Source organism: Podarcis liolepis, assembly GCF_965112155.1.
Source record: "Podarcis liolepis genome assembly, chromosome: 17".
Classification (NCBI taxonomy): domain Eukaryota; kingdom Metazoa; phylum Chordata; class Lepidosauria; order Squamata; family Lacertidae; genus Podarcis; species Podarcis liolepis.
Window position 1 is genome coordinate 2798016 of NC_139571.1, and position 22352 is coordinate 2820367.

General features: G+C 45.0%; 1 protein-coding gene across 1 annotated transcript in view; it reads left to right on the forward strand.

The window, feature by feature from the left end:
* Window positions 1-22352, forward strand: part of SYP (synaptophysin) — a 29604-nt gene that overhangs the window by 1565 nt on the left and 5687 nt on the right. Inside the window, exons 2-5 of the mRNA XM_083482647.1 lie at window positions 3088-3153; window positions 16494-16618; window positions 18029-18224; window positions 19189-19380. Coding sequence (XP_083338773.1) covers window positions 3088-3153; window positions 16494-16618; window positions 18029-18224; window positions 19189-19380 — 579 coding nt within the window. The remainder of the gene's footprint in view (window positions 1-3087; window positions 3154-16493; window positions 16619-18028; window positions 18225-19188; window positions 19381-22352) is intronic.

A 22352-nucleotide genomic window follows, 5' to 3' on the forward strand; every position in this document is an offset into this window, starting at 1 on the left:
GAGGAAAAAGAGAACACATCTCCATAAACCTCAAAAGGTGTTTGGTCAGTGAATCATAGCTGTTTTGGGGTTTGGGCAGCATCTGGTAGATAGAATGTAGCTAAATTTGGTACTGTTGGGCTTGTTTTGTCTTTTAAACATGTGTTAATGTTTGTGTGCTTTAAGGTGTTGTGATTTCAGATCTGGAACTGCTTGATGTGTGTTTGCTTGCCAGGCTGGCCCAGCTAGAGAGGCAAAAGTGTGCAGCCCTTGAATGGGTGTCCAGGAGCATCTGACTCCACTATGTTAACGTCTTGGGATGGGGAACTGTTAGCTGGGCTTCTGACTAGATCCACTTTCTCAGTGGAGCGTGACAGATGTAAAGCAGGGGTGCTAATTGAGGTTACTGGGGATGGAGCCCAGGGTGGGTTGTTTTGAATGTCTTTGTAGGGTTAGGGGTGATTTTGTGCAGGGCAGCCTTGTGCTGGGTCATGAGCTGGGTGTTAGTTGCTCATGGGCAAGAGAGTTTTTTGCTCTGTTTTGCAAGGAGAAAATATAGACCAGTGGTTGGAGGACAGTTTGGGTCTTGGGCGATGTGCGTAGGCAGTGTTGTCGCATTGCCTCTGAGTGTGCAAATCAGGGATATGTGTGTCATAACTAGAATGGAGCTCGCCAACTGTGAACCAGTATATAAGCATGAGAGATGATGCGTGGTGGGGCTATGGGATGCACAGACTTTGAAGTTAGTGGTGATGTTTTTGTGGGTAGAGGCTGAGAAGGGGTTTGTGGTTTATGTGGGTGGTGCTACTGTTGTAGTTCATTTTACTTTCACCTCCCCCCAACTGGAGTGTGCAGATCATAGAACGTTATGGAGAATGGCTGTTTTGGATGGATATTGTTTCAGCCTATCCCAGAACAGATAAACTCTCGAGGTGGCTTAATTAAATCACTGTCCCTTCAGCTCTGATCTGTGATATGGGGACAGTAACACGGGCCTACCTTACTTAGTTGTTGTAAGCATTACTTTTATAAAATGCATGAACACATGGAAATGCCAAGTATTATTTCAGTAGATGGTGAATTGCTTCCTTCAGAAGGGCAGAGTGTTTTGTGTTGTGCAAGGGAGGAGAGACTGATCTCTCTTACAAGTTGGTTTTTTTCATGGGTGTCCTGCAGGAATAATTGCACCAAGAGAAACGTCAGGGCAGAGGATGCGTCTTGCCTTGCTTTTTGTGGTCTTTGAGAGGAAATAGTTCTCTGTGGCAGCCTTCCCCAACCTGGTGCCCTCCAACTGCTTTGGCTATGGTGGCATAGTGCTTGGTATGTGGTTGCCTCAATTACGGTGGTATTAGAATCAAATTACTTGTTCCTTGAGGGCATGTGTGGACAAAGTTCAGGAGATAGCCAGAAGAAAATATGGCCAAGTCAGGGGCTATCCCTGAAGCATACCAGTGCAAGTAGATGCGGTGGGAAAGAAAACGGCGTTTCCTTGTGCTCTGGCATTTGTCACAGTGTTCCGTTGCACCAGTAGCTGTTTAGTCATGCTGGCCACATGACCCGGAAAGCTGTCTGTGGACAAGCGCAGGCTCCCTCAGCCTGAAAGTGAGATGAGCACCGCACCCCATAGTCAAATTTGACTGGACTTAACCATCCAAGGATCCTTTACCTTTAACCTTTTTACCTAACCCAGGAGGAAGCTGGTGGATCATTGGGTGGAATCTGACAGATAGAATCGAAGCCAATCAATCCAGAGATTGAGCTCGGATATTACTGGCTTTTTAAACACCAGCACTGGTGGTTACCTGACAAAACTCAGCTTCACTGGTCAGGCAAATAAAAGGCTAACAGGTTAGCAACCAAAGTTATTTTGGTAAGAAAATATTGTTGTCTTTGAGTCCAAAAGAGGTTATGTGTGATATGGTTAAGATGTGATACATTAGAGAAGGGCTGTGTTAGATATTGGTGGTAAGAATGACTGAATATTCAAGACTTCTGTATTCCACAGGCTTTTTAATTGGATTCTTGATTTTATAGTCATAGCACATTTTTTGTTCCATTGTATTCCATATCCTGTACACTGCTTAGAGGCAACTCTAATTAAGTGATATAGAAATTGTCAAAATAAATAAACATAAGGTGCAAAGGTTTGGTTTTAGAGCACATAAGAGGAGCTCACCTTCTTATCTCTCCTCATGAGTCACTGATTAAAAGGAGACAGGCCAGAGCAGAGACTCACACAGAGACATGAAAGGGAGCTTCATCTGAGAGCTGGTAAATGTGCTGCATCTCTGTGATTTGGGAAAGGTTAAATGCTTCAGTTCAAACTGTGCCAAGGTGGGATAAAACCATTTGCCCCCAGCGCCGCAACCCCAGAGTCGGTCACGACTGGACCTAATGGTCAGGGGTCTCTTTACCTTTACCTTACTGGTGGAGGTTAGTTGGAAAGCCAGTGCAGTTAAGAGGCAGCCTCTTTGGTGGCTTGGTATTTTGGGCTCAAAGCAGACTCAGGGCTATTTTGTTTTTATCACCTCCCCTTCCTTGATGCTGCTGATTATGCAGTGAAGGCCAGGACTTCTGGGATATGGGTAGTGCCATGATTCAGGCATGATTCCAATTTAGCTGAATTCCTGCCGTTCTGTGCCCAATTGCCGGTGGGGTTCCAGGAACAAATTCCTTTTTGTATGCCGCTTCTGTGAAAAATGTAACCAAGTTAATTATTGTTTGGAGAACGTTTGTGATAGATCAGTCTTCACCAGCCTGGTGTGCTCCAGACGCTTTGAATTGCCTCCACAGTTGCACTCAGATCCTTTTTGGGATTCTCCCAGCATAGCCAGGTAGCCTGTGACCCTGGAGGGCTCACTGAAGTAGACGGGACTTGCCCTGATCACTATAAGGCAGCAGCATCCTATACAGCTCAGTAGGAGAGCATTTGCATCCAGGCCCCAGCATTTCCAGATGAGGCTGGGAATCCTCTGCCAGAAATTCTGGTGCTCAGAGTAGACAGTGATGACATAGGTGGAACACCACAGAAGGCAGCTTCCTAGGTCCCTAGGCAGTTCCTACAAGGCAGCAGCTTCTAAACCAAACTTGTCCTTTCTCTCTTCGCAGCTGGTGGCCGTCGGGCAGTTCCGGATCTTCAAGGAGCCTCTAGGCTTTGTGAAGTTGCTAGAATGGGTGAGTCCAAGTCCTCTACTTAGTCACCTTCTGTGTGGGCTGGGAAAGAGGCTGTCCATTCTGTTCCTCCCATTCTTTGCTGGATTCATCATCATTATCATAATTTTATTTGTATGCCACCTTTCCGTAGTTAAAACAATGCTCAAGGTTGCTTACATCATGAAAAGATTTTCATAATTACAAACACAACAAAAGGAGCTATAAACAATAAATGAAACACAACCAAAAGTGCATAACCAAATTGCACAATTTCCACATCAGTCATAATATCTAAAAATAAAGGTATGAAAATTTAATATCCATAACAGCAAATTCTCCCACTTTTTACTATCTGTCAGTCTTTAGGTTGGTTGTCCCAGCAGGATTGAGCTGCTTAATGCAGAGTGCTTTGAAGTATGGAACAAGAACCCATCTTGCTTACCCCCCCCCCCGCTCTGTCCCAGCAGTAAGAGCAACAGAAGGAACTTGTGGCACCTTAACGTCACGTGGGAACAGAAGGATAGATAGCAGTAGGCTTCCTCTCCACATTTCAGAGGTAAACTACTTTGCTGGCAGGCTGCTACAGGTCCAGCTGTCCTTAACGGCACAGGAGCAGGCCAGGCTCTTATTTACCTGCTCAGCTGGCATTCCCACATGCCACAGTCACTGTGGCAATCTGGCAGGAGGCATGGAAAAAGCAAAGGGCTGCATCCTGGAAATGATGGTGGTTTTGATGTAAAGACAGGGTGCATCTGTTAAAGTGGTGTCACAAGAGGCTCACACCTCAGGCTCAGATAGGAAAGTGTCAAAGAACAACACTGCGCTGGGGGAGGAATGGAAGTCCAAGCAGCTCATTTCACATGATGGAGAACAGATTGTAAGACTTGAGGGGGGAAACATTTACCTTGTTCCTTGGCCTTTTGATCTCAAGTAGAATTAATGTTGGAACCAGCCACAAGATAAAATGATGTTCTGCCACTTCCTCTGCAGCAGCCAGCTTCTATAATAAAGCTTCTACATTGCCATTAAGCAGGACATTCCATACTGGGCGGGGGGGGGGGGGAGTACCTCAGGCCTAGTGGCCAGGCATGTCAGTCTGGGCCCTAGGACTTTCCCAAGGCTGCTGCCCCTGAGGACACCCCCTCCACTGGCCCTCCACTCTGCTCCTCCAGTTCTCGTGCCTCCCTGGAATGTGTCTGTGGACTGTAATGATGCCTTTTGCTTGCCTGGATAGAGAGATGTAAGAAAACTGTGATGGACTGTACGAAAGAGTCACATTCATTGCCCCTCTCACCACAGACGTGCACCCCCTTGCCCCGCCCCAGCTTGCCTATGGGGGAATGTGCCACCAAGCTGAAAAAAAGCTTTCAATTTCTCTTCTATATGATGCAATGAATGTCCAAAATTTGACTGCTGATATTCACATGTGTCAAGAGTCCCAGACAGATTTTGCAGGTGTCCAAACGCTCAAGATTAAAATGTGATTGTTGGAACCCAATGATATATGTGCTTTAAAAAGAAAAGAATAAAATACACACTTCCACCTGGTTTGGAACATCCTTGTCACCTGAACTCCCCATTCAGTTGTCCTCTCCTCTCCATTGTGCAAGCAGAGATCTGACATGAGCCTGTGGCCTCCCCCACGGGTTAGGGACTGGGTGTCTGCAATGGAGAGCCTGCTGTGCTCAAGTAGACTCCCAGCACAATTCATTAAACCCCTGATCTTTCTGGGTTCTAGATCATGCAGCGAAACTCATTGAGTTCAGCCCCCAACATATAGGGGACTGCGGGAATGGAGATGTGCAGGAGTGGGCAATGGACACATCCTGCCCTGCTCTATGCCAAGGGAATCACAGGGCTGTGGGAAACCCAGCACATGGTTTAGTGCAATCTCCGGTCCAAATTTCTGAAACAAAAATGTCTCCTTCATGCAAGAAGGGAAGCGCTACACAGCTTTTACCTAACCTACTTTAATATTTGGGAAGAACATCTGGGGCTGCTCCTTAAAATCATGCTTGAAAAAGAGCTTTCCTAGGCAAGGCCGGTTACTGAAATGCAATGCATTCAAGCGGGCAAATGAGATCATTTCTTTATATAGCACTATCTATGCATATCGGAGGTGGGGAATCTTTGGTGTCCAGGTGTCATTGAACTCCCCAGTCAGCATGTCCCCTGGGATGTGGGAGTGGGAGTCCAGCAACAACTGGAGGTCTGTATTTGCAACAAGCAGGTTTGACAGGTCCTTATCCCTGCAACACTGACTTCTGAGCCAGTATTTGATTCATCAGTCTATACATCTGTCATTTGGGTCTCAAAGATGGGCTCACCTTGCAGCTTGAGAGGTTGTTGTGAGCTCTGCTTTCACACTGCCTCTGTCTTCACCTGGAGAGAGGGGTTGCAGACTCCCATCTCTTATGGAAGCTGCCCACCTGCACCTTCCAAGTATTCCTAAAGCTTTTCATAACCAGTGGCACATCTAGACTGCCTTCTTGGCTGTGTGGATTTGAACAAATCCAGATTCTGGAGAAATACTTGATCCTTTCCCCGATAAAAGATGGAGAGGGCTTTAAAAAAAATTCATTCTTACACACATGTCCTGGAGCATTTGCAGACAACAAGCACAATAACTATTTTAAACAATATCAGTATTTGAAGAAATAGTCTCTTATCCACTGTGTATGTGGAGAGAGAGAAAGAAAAAGAGAGAGAGAGAGAGAGAGAGAGAGAGAGAGAGAGAGAGATGATGCTAACATGCCGCCTTAGGATTACTGAAAACAGATTTATTCATTTACTTATTTTTGTTTTCCAAACAATGGTAATTACAACTGAACAATGAAGCATGCAGTACCTCTTGTGCAGTTCCTGTTCATTTGTACAAAACGAATTTCTGGTAGATTTTGCCCTCTGTTCAGCATTTATTTAGTACATTTATATGCCTCGTTTTGTCTGAGGAGCTCAAGGCGCTGCATGTGGTTCTCCACACTCACCCCCCCCCCCCCCAGTTTAATCCTCGCAAGAACTCTGTGAGGGAGTTAGCGGAGAGTGACTGGCCAAGGCTACCAGTGAGATTCATGGCTGAGGGGGGATTTGAAGCTGCATTTTCCCAACTGTGGCCTGACAAGGGTGGCTTGATAAGCAGAATGATCATCAGTAACCAACAGCAAAGTATCATTAATGTAGAAGCAAATGCCTGAAAGAACAGCCTTTCAAAAAGCTGGGAGGAGCTGGAGTGTTTTGCTGTATGAGATGGGAAATCCAGGTGCTCCTCCCTAATTGACAGAGGACACAATCCTCCGGGAAGTAACTTTGTCTGCCTGAAAGGAAGGGGAGCTGTGCAAGAGCATAGCAATAGGTCTTGTGCAGGATAATTTCCTGATGGATGGCACCTGTGAAGGGTCCATTCTGTCTGTGTCTCTCTGCCATTCCAATTCCACTTGCTGGGGCCTCACACCACCTCTGCCCTGATCCAGATTCCTGGGTCTTTTGTTGTGCTGGTGTTAATCTGCACATAGCAGCTCTTTTGCCTCGTCAGAGCAGCTTGTTTGCCATGCAGAGGAGACCAGAGAATCAAGCTTCAAGCATGCTGTGGATTAACTAATCTGCCTTAAAATAGACCCAAGCAGTATCTATTAGCAGTAATTCTGATCCAGGAGCCCTAACCATGAGAACAGAACTGGTGGTAGACTAATTACATTAAGGTGAAAATACATATGTAATTTTATCTGGAATGTCTTCTTAGCTACAACAAAAGGGGTTCAAACCCGTACTGTAGTACAGGATTTGCAACTGGGTGAAAGAACCAGCCATTTTAGATCCCAAGGAGCAGAATCAGAAGTAATATCAGGTATTTCCCCCACTATGCTTAGAGTAATCTTAGAGCTCAACACAACTGCAATTCATAGCCACATCTGATACAGATCTGATAAAGCTAAAGCATTACCTTGGTTTACAGAGTCATGGTCACAGTTTGTTAAATAGGTAAGCCACTGAAAATGGAGACAACAGAAATTGCTTTGAAAGGCTTAGTCAGAACAATCCACAAAATAATAAAATAATGCTATAAGCCACAAAGAAGGGCCGTGGTCGAGGCGTGTGGATCCTGTAGCCTCTCTGGGTCTCCTTGCAGTGCTGCTCTCACCAGCCTTAGCCAGATGGCCAGTCATGGGGGGGGGGAGTTCCCCAGGCCTCTCCCTCACAGATAAAGGCAAGATATAATGTTTAGGTTGTTATATTATTAATTAATTAATTAAATTTGTATACCACCCTATACCTGTAGATCTCAGGGTGGTTCACAACACAAAATTACAATATGAAAAAGAGAAAAGACATAATAAAAATAAGAACAGAAAGAAATAATCCCCCCTTCTGATAACACATTTAAAAGGACATTGGCTGTCACTGAGCCAAAAGCCTGGTTGAAGAGGAACATTTTCTCCTGGGGCCTAAATATGTATAATGAAAGTGCCAGCCAAACCTCCCTGGGGAGAACATTCCACAAACAGGGAGCCACTGCAGAAAAGGCCTCTCCCTGACCTCGTGTGGAGGAGGCACACGAAAAAGGGCTTCAGAGGATGATCTCAGGTTTTATATGGAGAGAGGCGGTCCTTGAGGTATAACTTGAGGTTGTTCAAATTAAACAAGCATGCACAAAGAATCAAGAGTACAAAAGTCCAGAAAAGAGTACAAAAGTCCAGTTTCCCTAATTTTCAGGGAACAAAGGAGGAAGCAAGGAACATCAGAAGAGCCTCCTGGATTAGGCCAATGGCCCACCTAGTCCAGTCTCTGGCCAGCCAGATGCCTGTGCTGAGCCCCAGAACAGGTCCTGAGCACAAGAGCCTTCTGCCTTCAGAGGCCTTAAGCCTCTGGCAGTGGAAGTGGAAGATGGCCGCTGTGCCTAGTAGCCCTTGATCACCTTGTCTTCCATGAGTTTGTCTATAAGAAGAACATAAGATGAGCCATGGAAGGTGCTTGCACCCACCAAACACACACCAAGCACAACAGGAGACAAAGGACTTCCATAGCGCTATTGTGTGATGAGAAGAGTATAGGGCCACAGGTTTCCGCTTCCTCTTCCAAAGAGCCACAGTGTTGTTGGCATCATTAAACCTTCAACTCACACAATGTACCCGAAACACACCACATGCCCATTTTGAACATTTTGCCCCAGCCCCTCCAAATGCACACACAAAGGAGAGAGAGAGAGAAAGGAAACAGTTGGGGAACTGTTGTAAAGCAGGGAACCGTGGACCAAACTGAGCTCTAATCCTACCACAAATTCAGAACATCAGCTTTCTGGGTGAAGCTTAAGCCTTCCTTGAATTGTAGACTTGGAAGGGATCCCAAGGGTCATCTAGTCCAACCCCCTGCAATGCAGGAATCACGATGAAAGCATCCCTGACAGATGACCATCCAACCTCTGCTTGAAAACCTCCAAGGAAGGTCCACTGTCTCCTGAGGAATCCTGCTCTGCTGTCAAACAGCTCTTACTGTTAGAAAGTTCTTCCTGATATTAAAGTTACTGGTTCGAGTCCTATCCTTCAGAGGAGGAGAAAACAAGCTTGCTGCATGTGACAGCCCTTGACATATTTGAAGATGGCAATCATACCTCCTTTCAGTCTCCCCTTTCCCGGGCTAAACACACCCAACTCCTTCAATCGTTCCTCATAAGGCTTGGCTTCTAGACCCTTAATCATCGTTCCAGCTTGTCAACAACCTTTCTAGATTGTGGTGGCCAGAACTGGACACAGTATTCCAGGTATGGTCTGAACACAATGATACTATTCCCTTGATTGGGACACTAAAGTTCTGTGGATGCAGCCTAGAATATCATTAGCTTTTTTTAAAAAAATAATATTTATTAAAAGTTTAAGAATTAAAGAAAAAAGTACAAAAAAGAGAGAAAAAGAGAAAAAATAAACAATACAAATCGATACATTACAATACATATAAAAAAGCAAAAGACACAATACATCAAAACAAAAACAAAAGCAAAAACAGTTAAAAGCACATCCAATATTTCCATATCTTTATCTTTCATTAACTTGTTTCATCGACCTCCTCACACCTCCCTTTTTGTGTTCTAGTTATTAATTATTTCAGCAAATCCTTTCCATCTTTCACTGTTTTCTGTCATTTAATTATCTTAATTTGTTTTAACCTTATCTTACCATTAAAATCATAAAACTTATTTATACTTAACTCCTTATAACATTTCTACTAAAGCCATATATTTTCATTCCAACTTTTTTCTAACACTCATTAATTTTGCAACATTTCTCTAAATAAATTTTTTAAACTTTTTTTCCAATCTTCTTCCACCGTCTCTTCTCCCTGGTCTCGGATTCTGTCAGTCCTTTCTATCAATACCATATAGTCCATCAACCTGGTGACCTTCTGTCCGAGGCTCTTAACTCTCTTCCATGTCCCTTCTGCAGATCTTCTTCATATTTATACATGCACTTTATCTTCTGCTGATCTTATTCTTAATTTCCTTTCTTTGGCACTGAGGAGTAGATCTCGGGGAAACTCCAACCTAGCAATGTCTTTATTCCTTCTCAACGGGTCAGCCCATTCTCCATAGTCAAAACTAAAGTCCAAAAGATATTTCAGAGCGCCACTCTCCCCCTGACCCAAATCCAGATCTCAAAGGCCAGAGCATCCCTGCGTTGGAGGATCTATCCAACTTTCCTTCTCCAATCCAAGCAGGTCTCCATCCCACCAAATCTGGCTTTCTCTAGATTTGATCATAAAGGGCAATGGCTTATGATCATCAAATTGCTTCTGTGAGGCCGGGGCTCTCTCCACTTGAATTACTTGAGGTTCAACAACTTTCTCCTTCGTCTTCTCCACAGCTTGCCATGTCAAAACAGATTCCTGGGTCAATTCCTGAGTAATTTCTGTATAGATATTGCCTTTTTGTCCCAACTCAGTCATTTTTTGTCCCAAATTGTCAATTTTATTAATCCACACACCCGTCTTCTCATGAAGCTGTTCCAATAAAGCACTTGTCTTACAAAATGCAATCACTAAGGCTTCTTCTGTCAACATTCTTGTCCAAGGTCAGACTCTGATTCTCACGCTCTTTAATCTCTGCAGCTGGAAAATTCCCCAGCTCCACTCCTGCAACAGTTTCAAAAGCTCCCTCTAAGGGAAACAATTTCTATTTGTATCCATCAAACGCAGATCCAGTGACAGAATTAGTTTCGATTTTCAGTTGCTTTTTTTGCTCCTTTTAAGTGCAAAAGGAAACAATGGAAACAATATATTTCTCTTATTTAACTATCTGTCAACATACGTTTTATTCACAGTCAATGAACTTTCCCAAAACGTCAATCTTACTGGCAGCCCGTTCCCAAGTTCGAAACGGTGGTGATTTAACTTTCTTCACTCTCTCTCCTGCAGGCTTAAACGATCTAGAATTTCACCCCACGTCACTCCGGATCCCCCAAACCGGGTTTCCCCGCGAGTAGGGGAGGCGCGAAAGGTGCCAGCCGAATCCCACGTCCACAGACTTCTCCCGCCTGTGGTTTTTGATGGGTCTCCGCCTCGCCGTGGCGGTCCAGACCCTAGTTTCCACGGAGCGGATTCCTCCCGATCAGAGGAAATCCGCCATTGCCGGAGGCGCTAACCCAGAAGTCTAGAATATCATTAGCTTTTTTGGCTGCTGTGTCACACTGTTGGTTCATGTTCAGCCTGTGGTCCACCAAGACCCCTAGATCCTTTTTACATGTACTGCTACTAAGCCAGGTGTTCCCTATCTTATATTATTGCATCTGGTTCTTCCTGCCTAAGTGCAGAACCTGACATTTGTCCCTGCTGAAATTCATATTGTTAGCTTGTGCCCAGTTCTCCAATCTTTTAAGGTCAATTTGAATTCTGATTCTGTCTTCTGCGGCATTAGCTATGTTTGGTGTCATCTGCAAATCTGAGGAGCATCCCCTCAATTCCTTCATCAAAGTTGTTTATAAAAACATTGAACAACAATGGGCCCAGGACAGAACCACTGGTCACTTTCCCCCAAGATGACAAGGAACCATTAAGGAATACTCTTTGGGTTTGGTCAATCAACCAGCTACAAATCCACCTAACAGTTACCTCATTCAACCCACATTTTACCAGCTTCTTTGCAATGATATATACCTGTATAAGTAAACCCTCAAACTCTGGTGTGGCATCCTTTGGGATCCTGCCACAGTCAGCATTTCTCCTGATGCTTGTTTTCAAATAAGTACCACTATGCTGGACTTAGGTAGAAAGCAGAAGGATAAGGTGGTGGTGGTTGGGAAACTCTGCTAACACCACTTCTTGTCATTCCTGCAGTAGAAAGAGAAAGAGAAGCGTATAGCAATCTGAGCATTAACCACAACAGTGTTTGGAGACCTTCTGGGCTTTTGATACTCCACTATTTTGGGCCTTTTGGCCCCATCTGCACTATGCATTTAAGGCAATATCGTGTCACTTTAAGCAGTAATGGCTTCCCCCAAAGAGTCAAGGGAATTGTAGTTTAGGCTGCTGAGAGTTGTTAAGAGTTGCCTATTCCTCCCACAGAATTACAATTCCCAGAGTTCACTGGGAAGAAAAATTGATAGTTAAGTCGCTCTAAAATTGTAGCTCTGTGTGGGGAAAGGGTGTATTCTAACAGTGCTCAGCATCCTTCATAAACTACAATTCCCAGGATTCTATTGGGGAAGCCACAGCTATTTAAAGTGGCACAATACTGCCTCTATCTCATTAGGGTCTGGGGCAATTCTAGACCTCCCTCACTGGCAAAATCTGCAGCCGCCCATGTTTTCCCTGCCAAGTAGTGCTTTGGCACTTCACCCAGAAGGACTTGAGCAATGGCAATGGGGAGCTCTCCTTAGTGCTGCCACCTAGACACTCTCCCTGGTTTGTTCTTTTGCAGATGCATGCAATTCTTGCCACAGAGGCTTTAGATAAATCCTAAATCCCTTTATCTTTCAGGCCCACCGGCAATTCTTAATCCATCTTTTCTTGTGTGCTGTGTAGTAAGTTGTCTAGAGAGGCACACCTGCATGAAGAGTTTGATAGGGTTTGTCAGTACCTTTAATGCCCTTGCAATTCCTCTGGGGCACATGAAGAGAAAGCGCAGCTTCTGCAGTGGCCTCAAGCACCTTCCCAGTGGTTTTTACCAGAGAAGCAGATCTAGGCTGCATAAGGGTGTCCTCCAGTGTAATGCTTGTCATACTATTTAGGATTGATGTACGTCACACTTACTGCACAAAGGTTTCCAACAGTCCTGCAAACTTATGAGACGCTCAATATGCACATAATCATGTAAATGGGCCCAAGATGTTTGGCCACTCCAATCAGCTGTAGTGCACAGTCCTCACCATGTTGTAAAGAGTACAGGAGTGCAATGCTCAGATTGCACACTGTTTCACTGGCACCTTTATAAATGTTGTCACCCCAAGAAACAAGCCCAGGCTGCTTGTGCAGTTCAGCCAATCCTTCCACTGCACTCCATCTAACCTGGAAGCCGGCTTCATATCCAGGTGCACCAAAAGCCCCCTAACACTGAGCGTGAATGAGTGCACATGAAACACAGGTGATGCTAATGGTTCCAGTTACAGATAGGTAGCTGTGTTGGTCTGCTATAGTCAAAAAAAAAAATTATTTTAGGTAATGCTAATGTTACTCCTTCCATTTTGGTCAGCCATGGCTGAAGCGTTACAACTCTGCTCATCCTCCTCTGGAGCCGTCCTGCCCAGTCTCCCCCTCTTTTACTGATTTATCCTATACAGTATATGCTAATAGCAAAGTCTTCAAAGATGGACCCTTATGTAGCCAATACAGCACCATCCACACAAGAGGTAGGTATTTGTAGGTTTCAGGGAACCGCAGGATTTGCCGAAACAAAATGTTAGGTGGGAAAAGCCCTAAGAAACCCAAAACCGCTCAATGGGACCCGAACATGTTGCACAGGCACAGAATGCCAGCTGACTCTGGAAGGCGCGGTGGGGAGGGGATAGAAATTGGAGTATCCTGAAAGGAGACCTTCCTGGCTGGTTGGCATCCTGAACAGCAACAGTCAATATGTTGCCAGCCCCATTTGTTCACTGTAATTGCTTCTTTATAAACCACTTAATTAGAATGATGTTTAAGCTCCTCGCTATAAAATTCACAATGACATTCTTTAAAAAGAAAGAAAGAAACCAGTTTCATCAACCATCAAAGCAAAGCATGCACTTAAAACCCTGGGTATCTCCTTCCTCCCTGAAGCGTTCTTCTTCTGCACTCTGTGCTGAGCGCAGGAATGGCGACACAAACTCGACGGGTGGCAGACGGCAAAGTGGGTCAGGTGCTGGGTTAATATCTGGTCCCTGCTCAGCCACTGGAAGGAGGAGATTAAAGGGAGGGGGAAGAAGACTCCCCTCCCCTCCTCTTTATATCTCTCATTTTATACTGAGCTCACGCTCAACTCTAAAAATACCTATGATTGCACAGTGAGTTTCTCAGCTGATCCGGGATGACCGTGAACCAAAAGCCTCCCCGCCCCCAGGCTGGGATTACTGCTCCGAGCCCCAGAAGGTTGCAGCAGCAGCAGCCACAGCTGGAAAAGAACCATCTGTCTGTTTGCTCCCCAGGGCACCTCCTGCTGGCCTAAGAAAAGCCAGTAGCCCAAGAAAGTCTTGCGTTCCTCTCCACAGGGGAGGAGGCAACTGGTGCTCAACTCTGTGACATTATGATTCCAGCAAGAGGGCCTTTCATGAGAAAGGAGTGTTTGGCTGTGAGAAGGGAACGTCCTCTAAAATCGTGTGTGCAGATGTGTGCATACATTGTGCGTCAAGAGCCAAGGCACATAAAATGGCACAAGGTGGTCTGCCTTACCACTCAACTCAAATAAACGTCAGAGAAGAATGATTAAGGTATCCTTCATTAAAAAAACCTGGAGGCTTTCCTTCTGGGGATACTAGGCCCAGACATACCTAGAAAAGTGAGGGAAATATTATTATAGCTGCAAGAATATTAATCGCTATGAATTGGAAGGGAGAGAAAATTCCAGCTAAACTGGAGTGGCAAAGTAAACTGCTAGAATGCGCCGAGTTGGCAAAAATGACAGAGAAACTGAGAGGTCATACTGATCAAACATTTATTAAAAAATGGGACATGTACAAAAAATACCTTAAGGACTATTGTAATAATATGACATCAGTGGCAGACCTCAAATGACTTCTGTGGTATGATTGATAATTATAAGACAATATATTACTGATGAAAATTAACAAAAGAAAATGAAAACAAACAGTGCACTAGATAGATTAAGTGGTAGATGCACAATGGGTTGATGGGAAGTCATTAGAAATGCAAGAAGACCTTATTGTGATATGATGTAACAAATATTACCATTTTCTTTTTCCTAGATAAACCTTTTGTTCGTTGTTTCCTTTTAATTTCAATAAAGCATTAATGCAAACAAAAACAAATAAACGTCAGAGAAACTTGGATGCGCTCCAGATATTAAGTGCCGCCTCATTCCTTTTTAAGGCCTGGTTCACACAGAGATGGTTAATCTGAAACTGGGCTGTACATCAAAGGCAGGGAACTTGGCCCTGCAGATCACTCTTGAGTATTTTATTTACATATTTATTTATTGCATTTTTATCCCACCTTCCTCCAAGGAGCTGAAGGTGGCATGCAGAGTTCTGCTCCTCCCTGTTTTATCCTCACCAAAACGCTGTGAGGCAGGTCAGGTGGAGAGTGAGTGACTGGCTCAAGGCTGCCCAGTGAGCTTTGTGGCTGAGTGGAGATTTGAACCCTAGTCTCTGAGATCCTAGTCCAACACTCTAACTAGCAACATCTTTCCCATCCCTGCTGTGCAATGTCAGCACACACGACATGACGGCATGCACAAAAATCCCTTCCACATAGAAAACGAGCAAGTCAGCAGAAGCGGGTTCTAATGGGGTGTGTAAAGTTAGGAAAATAAAGCTTAGACAAGATTGGGTCTCTCTGAGTCAAACCTCAGTTGTCGAAGGTAATCCATTCTGGAAGCCTGTTCAGCTTCCAAAATGTTTGACTACTGAGACGCAGCTTTCGATTGGTTGCAGGAGCTTCCTGCACTCAAGCAGAAGCTGCGTCGGACGTTCAGCTTCCAAAAAATGTTCGAAAACTGGAGCATTTGCTTCCAGGTTTTTGGGAGCTGAAATGTTCCAAATGGAGGTGTTTGGGAGCCAAGGTTTGGCTGTACTGCCACTCTGTCACCTGGACCATCTCTGTTTCCGAGTGCTTAGAATATGCCTACATCAAAGGCATATACGTGGTTCAGTATTTATTCCCTTTAAAGAGGGTGAAGCAACTGTGTTCCAGTGATGGCAGAGTGAGGCAGCGTTGGGATTCTCTAACAGACTTTTCAGCACCCTCAATGAGCTATAATTCCCAGGAGACTTTGGGAGAAGCTGTGAAAGATAAGTTGTGGTTATAAATCATATTTGTAGCAGCAGCTGACCCATATTTTCTCCCACTACCACCACCCTTAACAGCTTTAATAGCTAGAAATGAAAACTCATATTCATCTGTTCACATCAGAACCAAAGTTTAATCTTTTTCCTAGGTAACAGGGGAATGCAGCTGGGGGGGTGTGTCAGTTTTGAGTGGAAAAAATGGCTGAACAGAGAGAAGATTCCTGCTTGTTCCAAGGGGTTTCTACCCACTCTTAAACCACCTCGTTGATGTTATAATATGCACATTTGTGCACTAACACCAGCTGCCATATTTCCCATAGCCACTGCTTTGTTGTTGGAAACTTCCAGTAACTAGCAGTGATCTTAAGTGCTGGAAGCTACAATTTTACAATCTTGTTTCCTTTGTATAACAGCCTACACTTTCTCCAATAAAATAACAAGTGTTTCCAAAGGGAGTTATCATTGCATTTTTAAACTCTTTTATAACTCCTTCCCAGAAGTGCAGATTACTTATACATGACCACCAAGTAGGTTTGAAATCTATGCCATTTCTTACCACACATCAACTTTTTGCTTGTGCAGTGCCATACTTTTTTTAACCATTGCTGATGTGTAGTACAATGGGTACAATCATTTATGAAACCAGTGGGTTTCTGTGTGAACATTTCTAGGCCTCTTTCCTGCAGCTCCTCTTCCTGGAATAATACCATGCGTATGTAAGTTGTCACATGTGGTGATGCTAACTGGTGGTAAACCATGGCATTAAGACACAGGGATTTATGCTCGGGTAGAATTGTCATATCAAACTATACTGGGAAGTCAAGTAGGATCCTTTGTTGATCAGGATCCACATAGAAGATCAACGGGTTGTGGTGGGATGGCCCAGGATCCTCTGAGCACTGACATTCGCTGCCTCTCTTCCCCCCCCTCCCTCTCCAGTTCTTTTCCATCTTTGCATTTGCAACATGTGGCAGCTACAGTGGAGAATTCCGCCTGAGTGTTGAATGTGCGAACAAGACCGAGAGCGATCTTGATATAAAGGTGGAGTTTGCCTACCCCTTCCGGTGAGTTGAATCCTCAGCAGCGATTATTCAGAGGCAGATCCACACAGTTTTATTTATTCATGTATTTGAAAATTTATAACCCACTCTTTCATAAAATATAACAAGGCAGCTTACAGCTTGTAAAATACAATTTCTTGTATTTTTTTTTAATTTCCATTTATAACCACTTACTGTCCAAAAGATCTCAGAGTGGTTTACAGTAGATAAATCCATAAGCTTATATATACTGTAGCCAATAAGCACCATGAAACCATGTCAGATGAGTCACAATTCAAAATATATAAGCAATGTCCATATACATAAAGGTAATATAAAAACAGAACAAATCAGTGCGCGCCACAATATCAAATTTCCATCTATACAACGTACAAACACTCACCATCCATTTCACACAACCATTCCCTGTCTCAAGCATCCCCTCCATCAACCACTCAGGCATAATCCACTCACACCCAACAACATCACAACCCACACACAACAGGTCATTGCCAAGCACACATAACATAAGATGCTCCTAATCTCTGAAGCACTAATGGACTTATGCCCAACCCCACTGAACGATGTACTACTCCTCTCCCATCTCTCACCTGAGGGCCTGTACCAGAGCAGGTATAGGGCTGCTTCCATCCACTCACTCCCAACTACATAAGCATAAGACGCATGGGCTGCACAACCTCAAAATCTGGTAAACACACACTGGTAGCAGACACAGACATCAAGCTCACACTCAGTAAGCGCACACAGATCCTTGCATACCATGGGGGGGGGGGAGGGCAGCCCCCGCTATAGTGTGAGAAGGGCAGCTAATCCACCATCAAGGGCAAGGGATTTCTCCAACCCCAGTGGAAGTGGTGACTGCAACACCAAGCCCCAGCTGTTGGGAGCGGGGCTGTTCTCCCCACCTCCTGCCTTGAATTTATTTGTTGTTCATTTAACACTTATGTGTGCAAAATGCAAACACAACCAACAACTTTCCCCAAAAGCAATTCTTGGTGCAATGCCTTAGCATTGTTTAAAGAACCTCATATAAGAAGGCTGGGAAAGACCTTGGCTTGAGAGCTGCTGTCCGTCAGACTAATCAGTGATTTGGTATAAGATAGATTCAAGCACTCCTCCCCTAAGTCATTCATAATTGCACAATCCTCTAACTCAAAATTCAGCTTCTCTTGGCACCAGATGTGTGTTGCTTTGGTGCAGAATTCAAACAGCAACAGCCCAGGGTATGTACAGCTCTGATGGAAGGTGGTGGACTTGGAGGTTTTTAAGCAGAGGTGGGATGGCCATCCGTCATGGAGGCTTTAGTGGAGATCCCTGCATTGCAGGGGGCTGGACTAGATGGCACTTGGGGTCCCTTCCAGCTCTCCTGTTCTGTGATGCTATAATGACTCTCACTCTTTTTCTCCATCCCAGGCTCCACCAGGTGTATTTTGAAGCTCCTACTTGTAAAGGGAACAAGGATAAAGTTTTCTTGATCGGAGATTGCTCCTCCTCTGCTGAATTCTTTGTCACCATTGCTGTCTTCGCCTTCCTCTACTCCCTTGCCGTTATTGTAGTCTACGTATTTATGCAGGACAAGTACAGGGAGAACAACAAGGGACCCATGATTGTGAGTGCCCAAACTCCAGGGGGTGATGCAACATAGACATGTGGCTGAATGCAGGGGCCCTTTAAGCAACTGCCCCAAACCCTGGCACTTCCTAACAACCAGAAGCAGACGACACAGCAGCTGAAGCGTGCTGTGAGTAGTAGCACATTAGGAAAGCCTGTTGCCAGGGCCACCTCTGCCGTTAGACCATTGGCCATTAGCAGTGTCTAACTCAGTAGTGGCAACATTATGAGATAGTTATATTCTGAGTGGGTGGTCAAGAGGGCAAGGTGCTTGTTTTTCTGCCTCATATGCTGCAACACAAGGGCCATCAAACTTGGTATAGGGATGGAGGGGATACGGCAGTGTTTCTAAAGTATTTGGACTACAGGAAGAAAGTTGAGTCAAGAACTGAAGTTCTGAATATGGATGATGGTGACCCACCATGCTGGGTGCAGCCAGCAGTGATGCACGAGGGGCTCAGCAGGGGCTTGACAAACCATTTGTGTTTGTTGGGCTAGCTACCTGGGGCTTTAGAAACAGTGGCTTGACTGTGACCAGCTGGTTAGTTTACTGCACACCAGAAATTCTATGTGTGTTTCCACCAATTCTGAACAGACCAGAAAGTCCTGGGAGCAAGTGTGAAGCCGGAGGCCCAAAGCAGCTAAGGAGCTTTGCAGCAGGAACTGGGTCTGGGTTAGGGGATCTGGACAAGTGGGGGGGGGAGCTCCATATTTAGCCCAAGCTGAGTGGGACACATCCAAATGGACAAGTATCACCAGCGCAGTGGTTTCACAGTGGGGCCTGGTGACTCCACCTCTTCCTGGATTTTCTTTGGACACTGGGTAGTGTCTTTGGTCCAGGGTCTGAGCACCATTGGGTCCTAACAATCCACTGGTAGCCACTTGCTTCTCCTACAAGGACCTGCCTCATGTTTTGGCAACCATAGTTGTAACCTCTTGCCCTCCCTCACCCCCCACTGCAGGATTTCATCGTCACGGCTGTTTTCACCTTCATGTGGTTGGTGAGCTCCTGTGCTTGGGCCAAGGGCCTTTCAGATGTCAAGGAGGCCACTGACCCTGACAATGTGATTGAAGGCATGGCTGTGTGCCGGAGTGAAGGCAACAAGTGCAATGAGCTGCGGGAGCCAGTCACCTCCGGCCTCAACACCTCTGTGGTTAGTCCTCCCAGCACTTATCTGCTTGCTTGCTTAAATGTTTTATATACCCCTTAACTACTATAATCTCTAAGCAGTCTGCAAAGATACAACCCAAAAACAAAAACAAGTTAAAACTGTAAAATGGAACCTCGGTTAGAATACCAGATGGAATTTTAAAAAGTCTTCAGTAGGTGCCAGAAGTTCAGTGGGGAGGTTATCTGTCTGACTTCAGGGCTTTATGGAAGGGAGTTCCATAAGATTGGTCCCACAATTCTGAAGGCATGGCTCCAGCTTGATCTTATTAACAGTGATTCCCCTGAGGATCTCAGTGACTGAGCCTAAGGGCAGCCAGGGCAGACTCCTGAGCCCTGGAACGCTGCTGAGCCACAGGAAGGGCAACCTGTGTATATTTGTACTCTGGCCTCTAAGAAGGCATCTTATAGCCTGTGCTTTCAGTACCAGTTCCAGATTTTGGAGAGCCCTTGGGCAAGACACCCTCTTTCAGTGAGTCAGACGCCACACGAATGGTCTTGCTGCTGCTATACGCTGCTTGCTTGCTTGCCAGGCAGATTGGTGCCCCTCCCCTTCACCACCCCTGTTGTCTGGGCCAGAGCGAAAGGGGGGTGAGCAGGTGAGGCGGTGGCAGGGGTGGAGAGGAGGAGCAGGTCCAGCGGCCTTGTGCCAGTTGTTCAATATGGGCCCTCTGCCAATGCTCAGCCATGCCAACCCTAGATGCCAGTTCTGGGTGCTTTTGAGTATTCAGCTGCTGTAAAGGTGTCTTATGTGTTTTGTGGTGGTGGTGGTGTGTGTGTGTGTGTGGTATTCATGTGTATATATGTAGTTCCGTATTTTGTAGATCATTCATGTTTCCTCAAAGTGAATCTGCATAGGACACGACATCTTTAATTTGGTTTTAAAATTAATCCATTTGAAACTTTAATTGAATAATCATTGGGGCCCATTTTAATCACTGGCAACAACTTTTTGTCAGTGGGACTGAGAGTTCTTTAATTTGGGCGTGTTTTACTGGTGTTCATGTTAGTAAGAGAATAACAATAATCTATGCCTGCAGTAATATGTGGGCATGTGTGTTTGCCAATGATTGATTGATTGATTGATTGATTGATTGATTGATGTTCTTTATCCACCTGTCAATAAATATTCTCTGGGAGACTTACAACAAAATGATACTAAAATATGATATACAAAGAATTATAAACAACAATAAAAATAAATTACAGCAAGAAATAAGAGGAAAATATGTTTGCTTTCTGGACAGAATTGCTTTTGTTCATTTATATATATATTGCATATTTACTCAAATGTAGATCCCACTGAGTTCAATGTGGCACAGGACCCCAAGCAGACTTGAAGTAATACAGCCTTAAAAGAGAAGCTTGGAACAGTCTCTAATCTTATTTTATAATCTGCAAAGATGATGGCACAGCTGCTAGTTTTCAGAAGAGTAGCTGTGTTAGGGGGAACTGACAGATGTCAGTGCTCTGTAGGTAGTGCTTGAAGATGAAGTCCATAGTTTCCCAGGGTTGCCAGAACAGATCTCTGCCTCTCCAAGCTGGCTGATGTATCAGTGGGGTGGAGGGGAGGTAATATTTGACTGCTGTCTCCAGAGCAGTGACTAAGGGGGAAAGGGAAGACCCTCATCTTACATCCTTAACAGAATGTTTCAAGAAGCAATGGCTGAGTCTCCATTGCCCCAGTAAGGCTAGGAGTCTTCCTTCCCTGGCCGCTTGGCCATTTACTGTCTTCTGCCTCACCTCATCAGTCATGTTGACCAAAATAAAGCCAAAGTGATTCTTCAGATGAGATATAATCTGGTGTATGTGCTTATATAAATCAACCTTCAGTTTGCAGCGGCAAAAATGAGTGACTGATGGGAGGCCTGAGATTTAATTTTTGTGAATGTGGCTGTTGGTGGGAGCCATTCCAAGGGAGCAGCCCTGCTGATCTACTTGTGGCTAAGCACCTATGAATAAATGAGCTGCAATGTTTATGAAATATTAGGGCAAATGGTAATCTTCAAACTGTTGCAGGGAAACCTTTGGGGGTTTCCAAGGAGAAGGTCCTAATAAAGGACAGTCCTCCCTGGTGGACACTTGCCCACTCGCACCCCTCTTGCCCTGCAAACAGGCAGCATCAGCTGAGTATTGGACGTGATCCAAGGGCAGGGGAGGCACACACAGTTAACGTGGTTGTCTTCCTAAAACAAAACAAAACAAAACAAAACTATGCTCTGAGAAGCTCTAGGGTTCTTGCAGATTCTCTTCAGTGAGAAGGCGGGAAAGACAGCAAATAGGTAAAGCACCTGGTTTCAGGTTCAATCCCCAGCATCTCCAGGTTAAGTTGGGAAAGACTCCTGACTGAAACTCTGCTGCCAGTCAGTGTAGGACATACTAGATGGGCTAAGATCCTAAGGGCTCAACCAGACTAACCCGATCTTTGTCACTGAATCGGAGCAAACGTCAGTTGGGTTTTCTGCAGATTGACCTTTCCTCCAATTCAGTGGTAAAGAGCAGATTTCCTTGAGGAAAGTGGCAGGGCAAATAGGAAACTGCTCATACCTGTGCTTTCCAGGCACAGAAGAAGTGGAAATGGGGACAAGCCTCTTTAGTAAAGCAAACGTATGTAGGTTGCAGCATGTATGCATGCTGGGTGCCCATGAGTGTTTGTTTGTTTTGCAAATGGACTTCAAAAGGTTACTGGCCCCTGTTTTGCTGCGTTAACATGCACGCCCACCCAGGGAGGCCCAAGACATTTTGCTGCTCGAGGCAAATCAGAAAACGGCAGTCCTCCCAGGAATGGTACTTTGCTAAGAGTGCTTCAACAAGTGGCAGCAGGAGCAGCATTGGTGGCAGCAGTTAAACCCCTCATCCGGCTTTGGGTGGGGACGATACTGGGGACCAGCGCAACTGAGCTAGTGGCTGAGGGTGGCAGGAGTGGCAGTGGCTGGGCCCACACACCCCTCCCCCTCT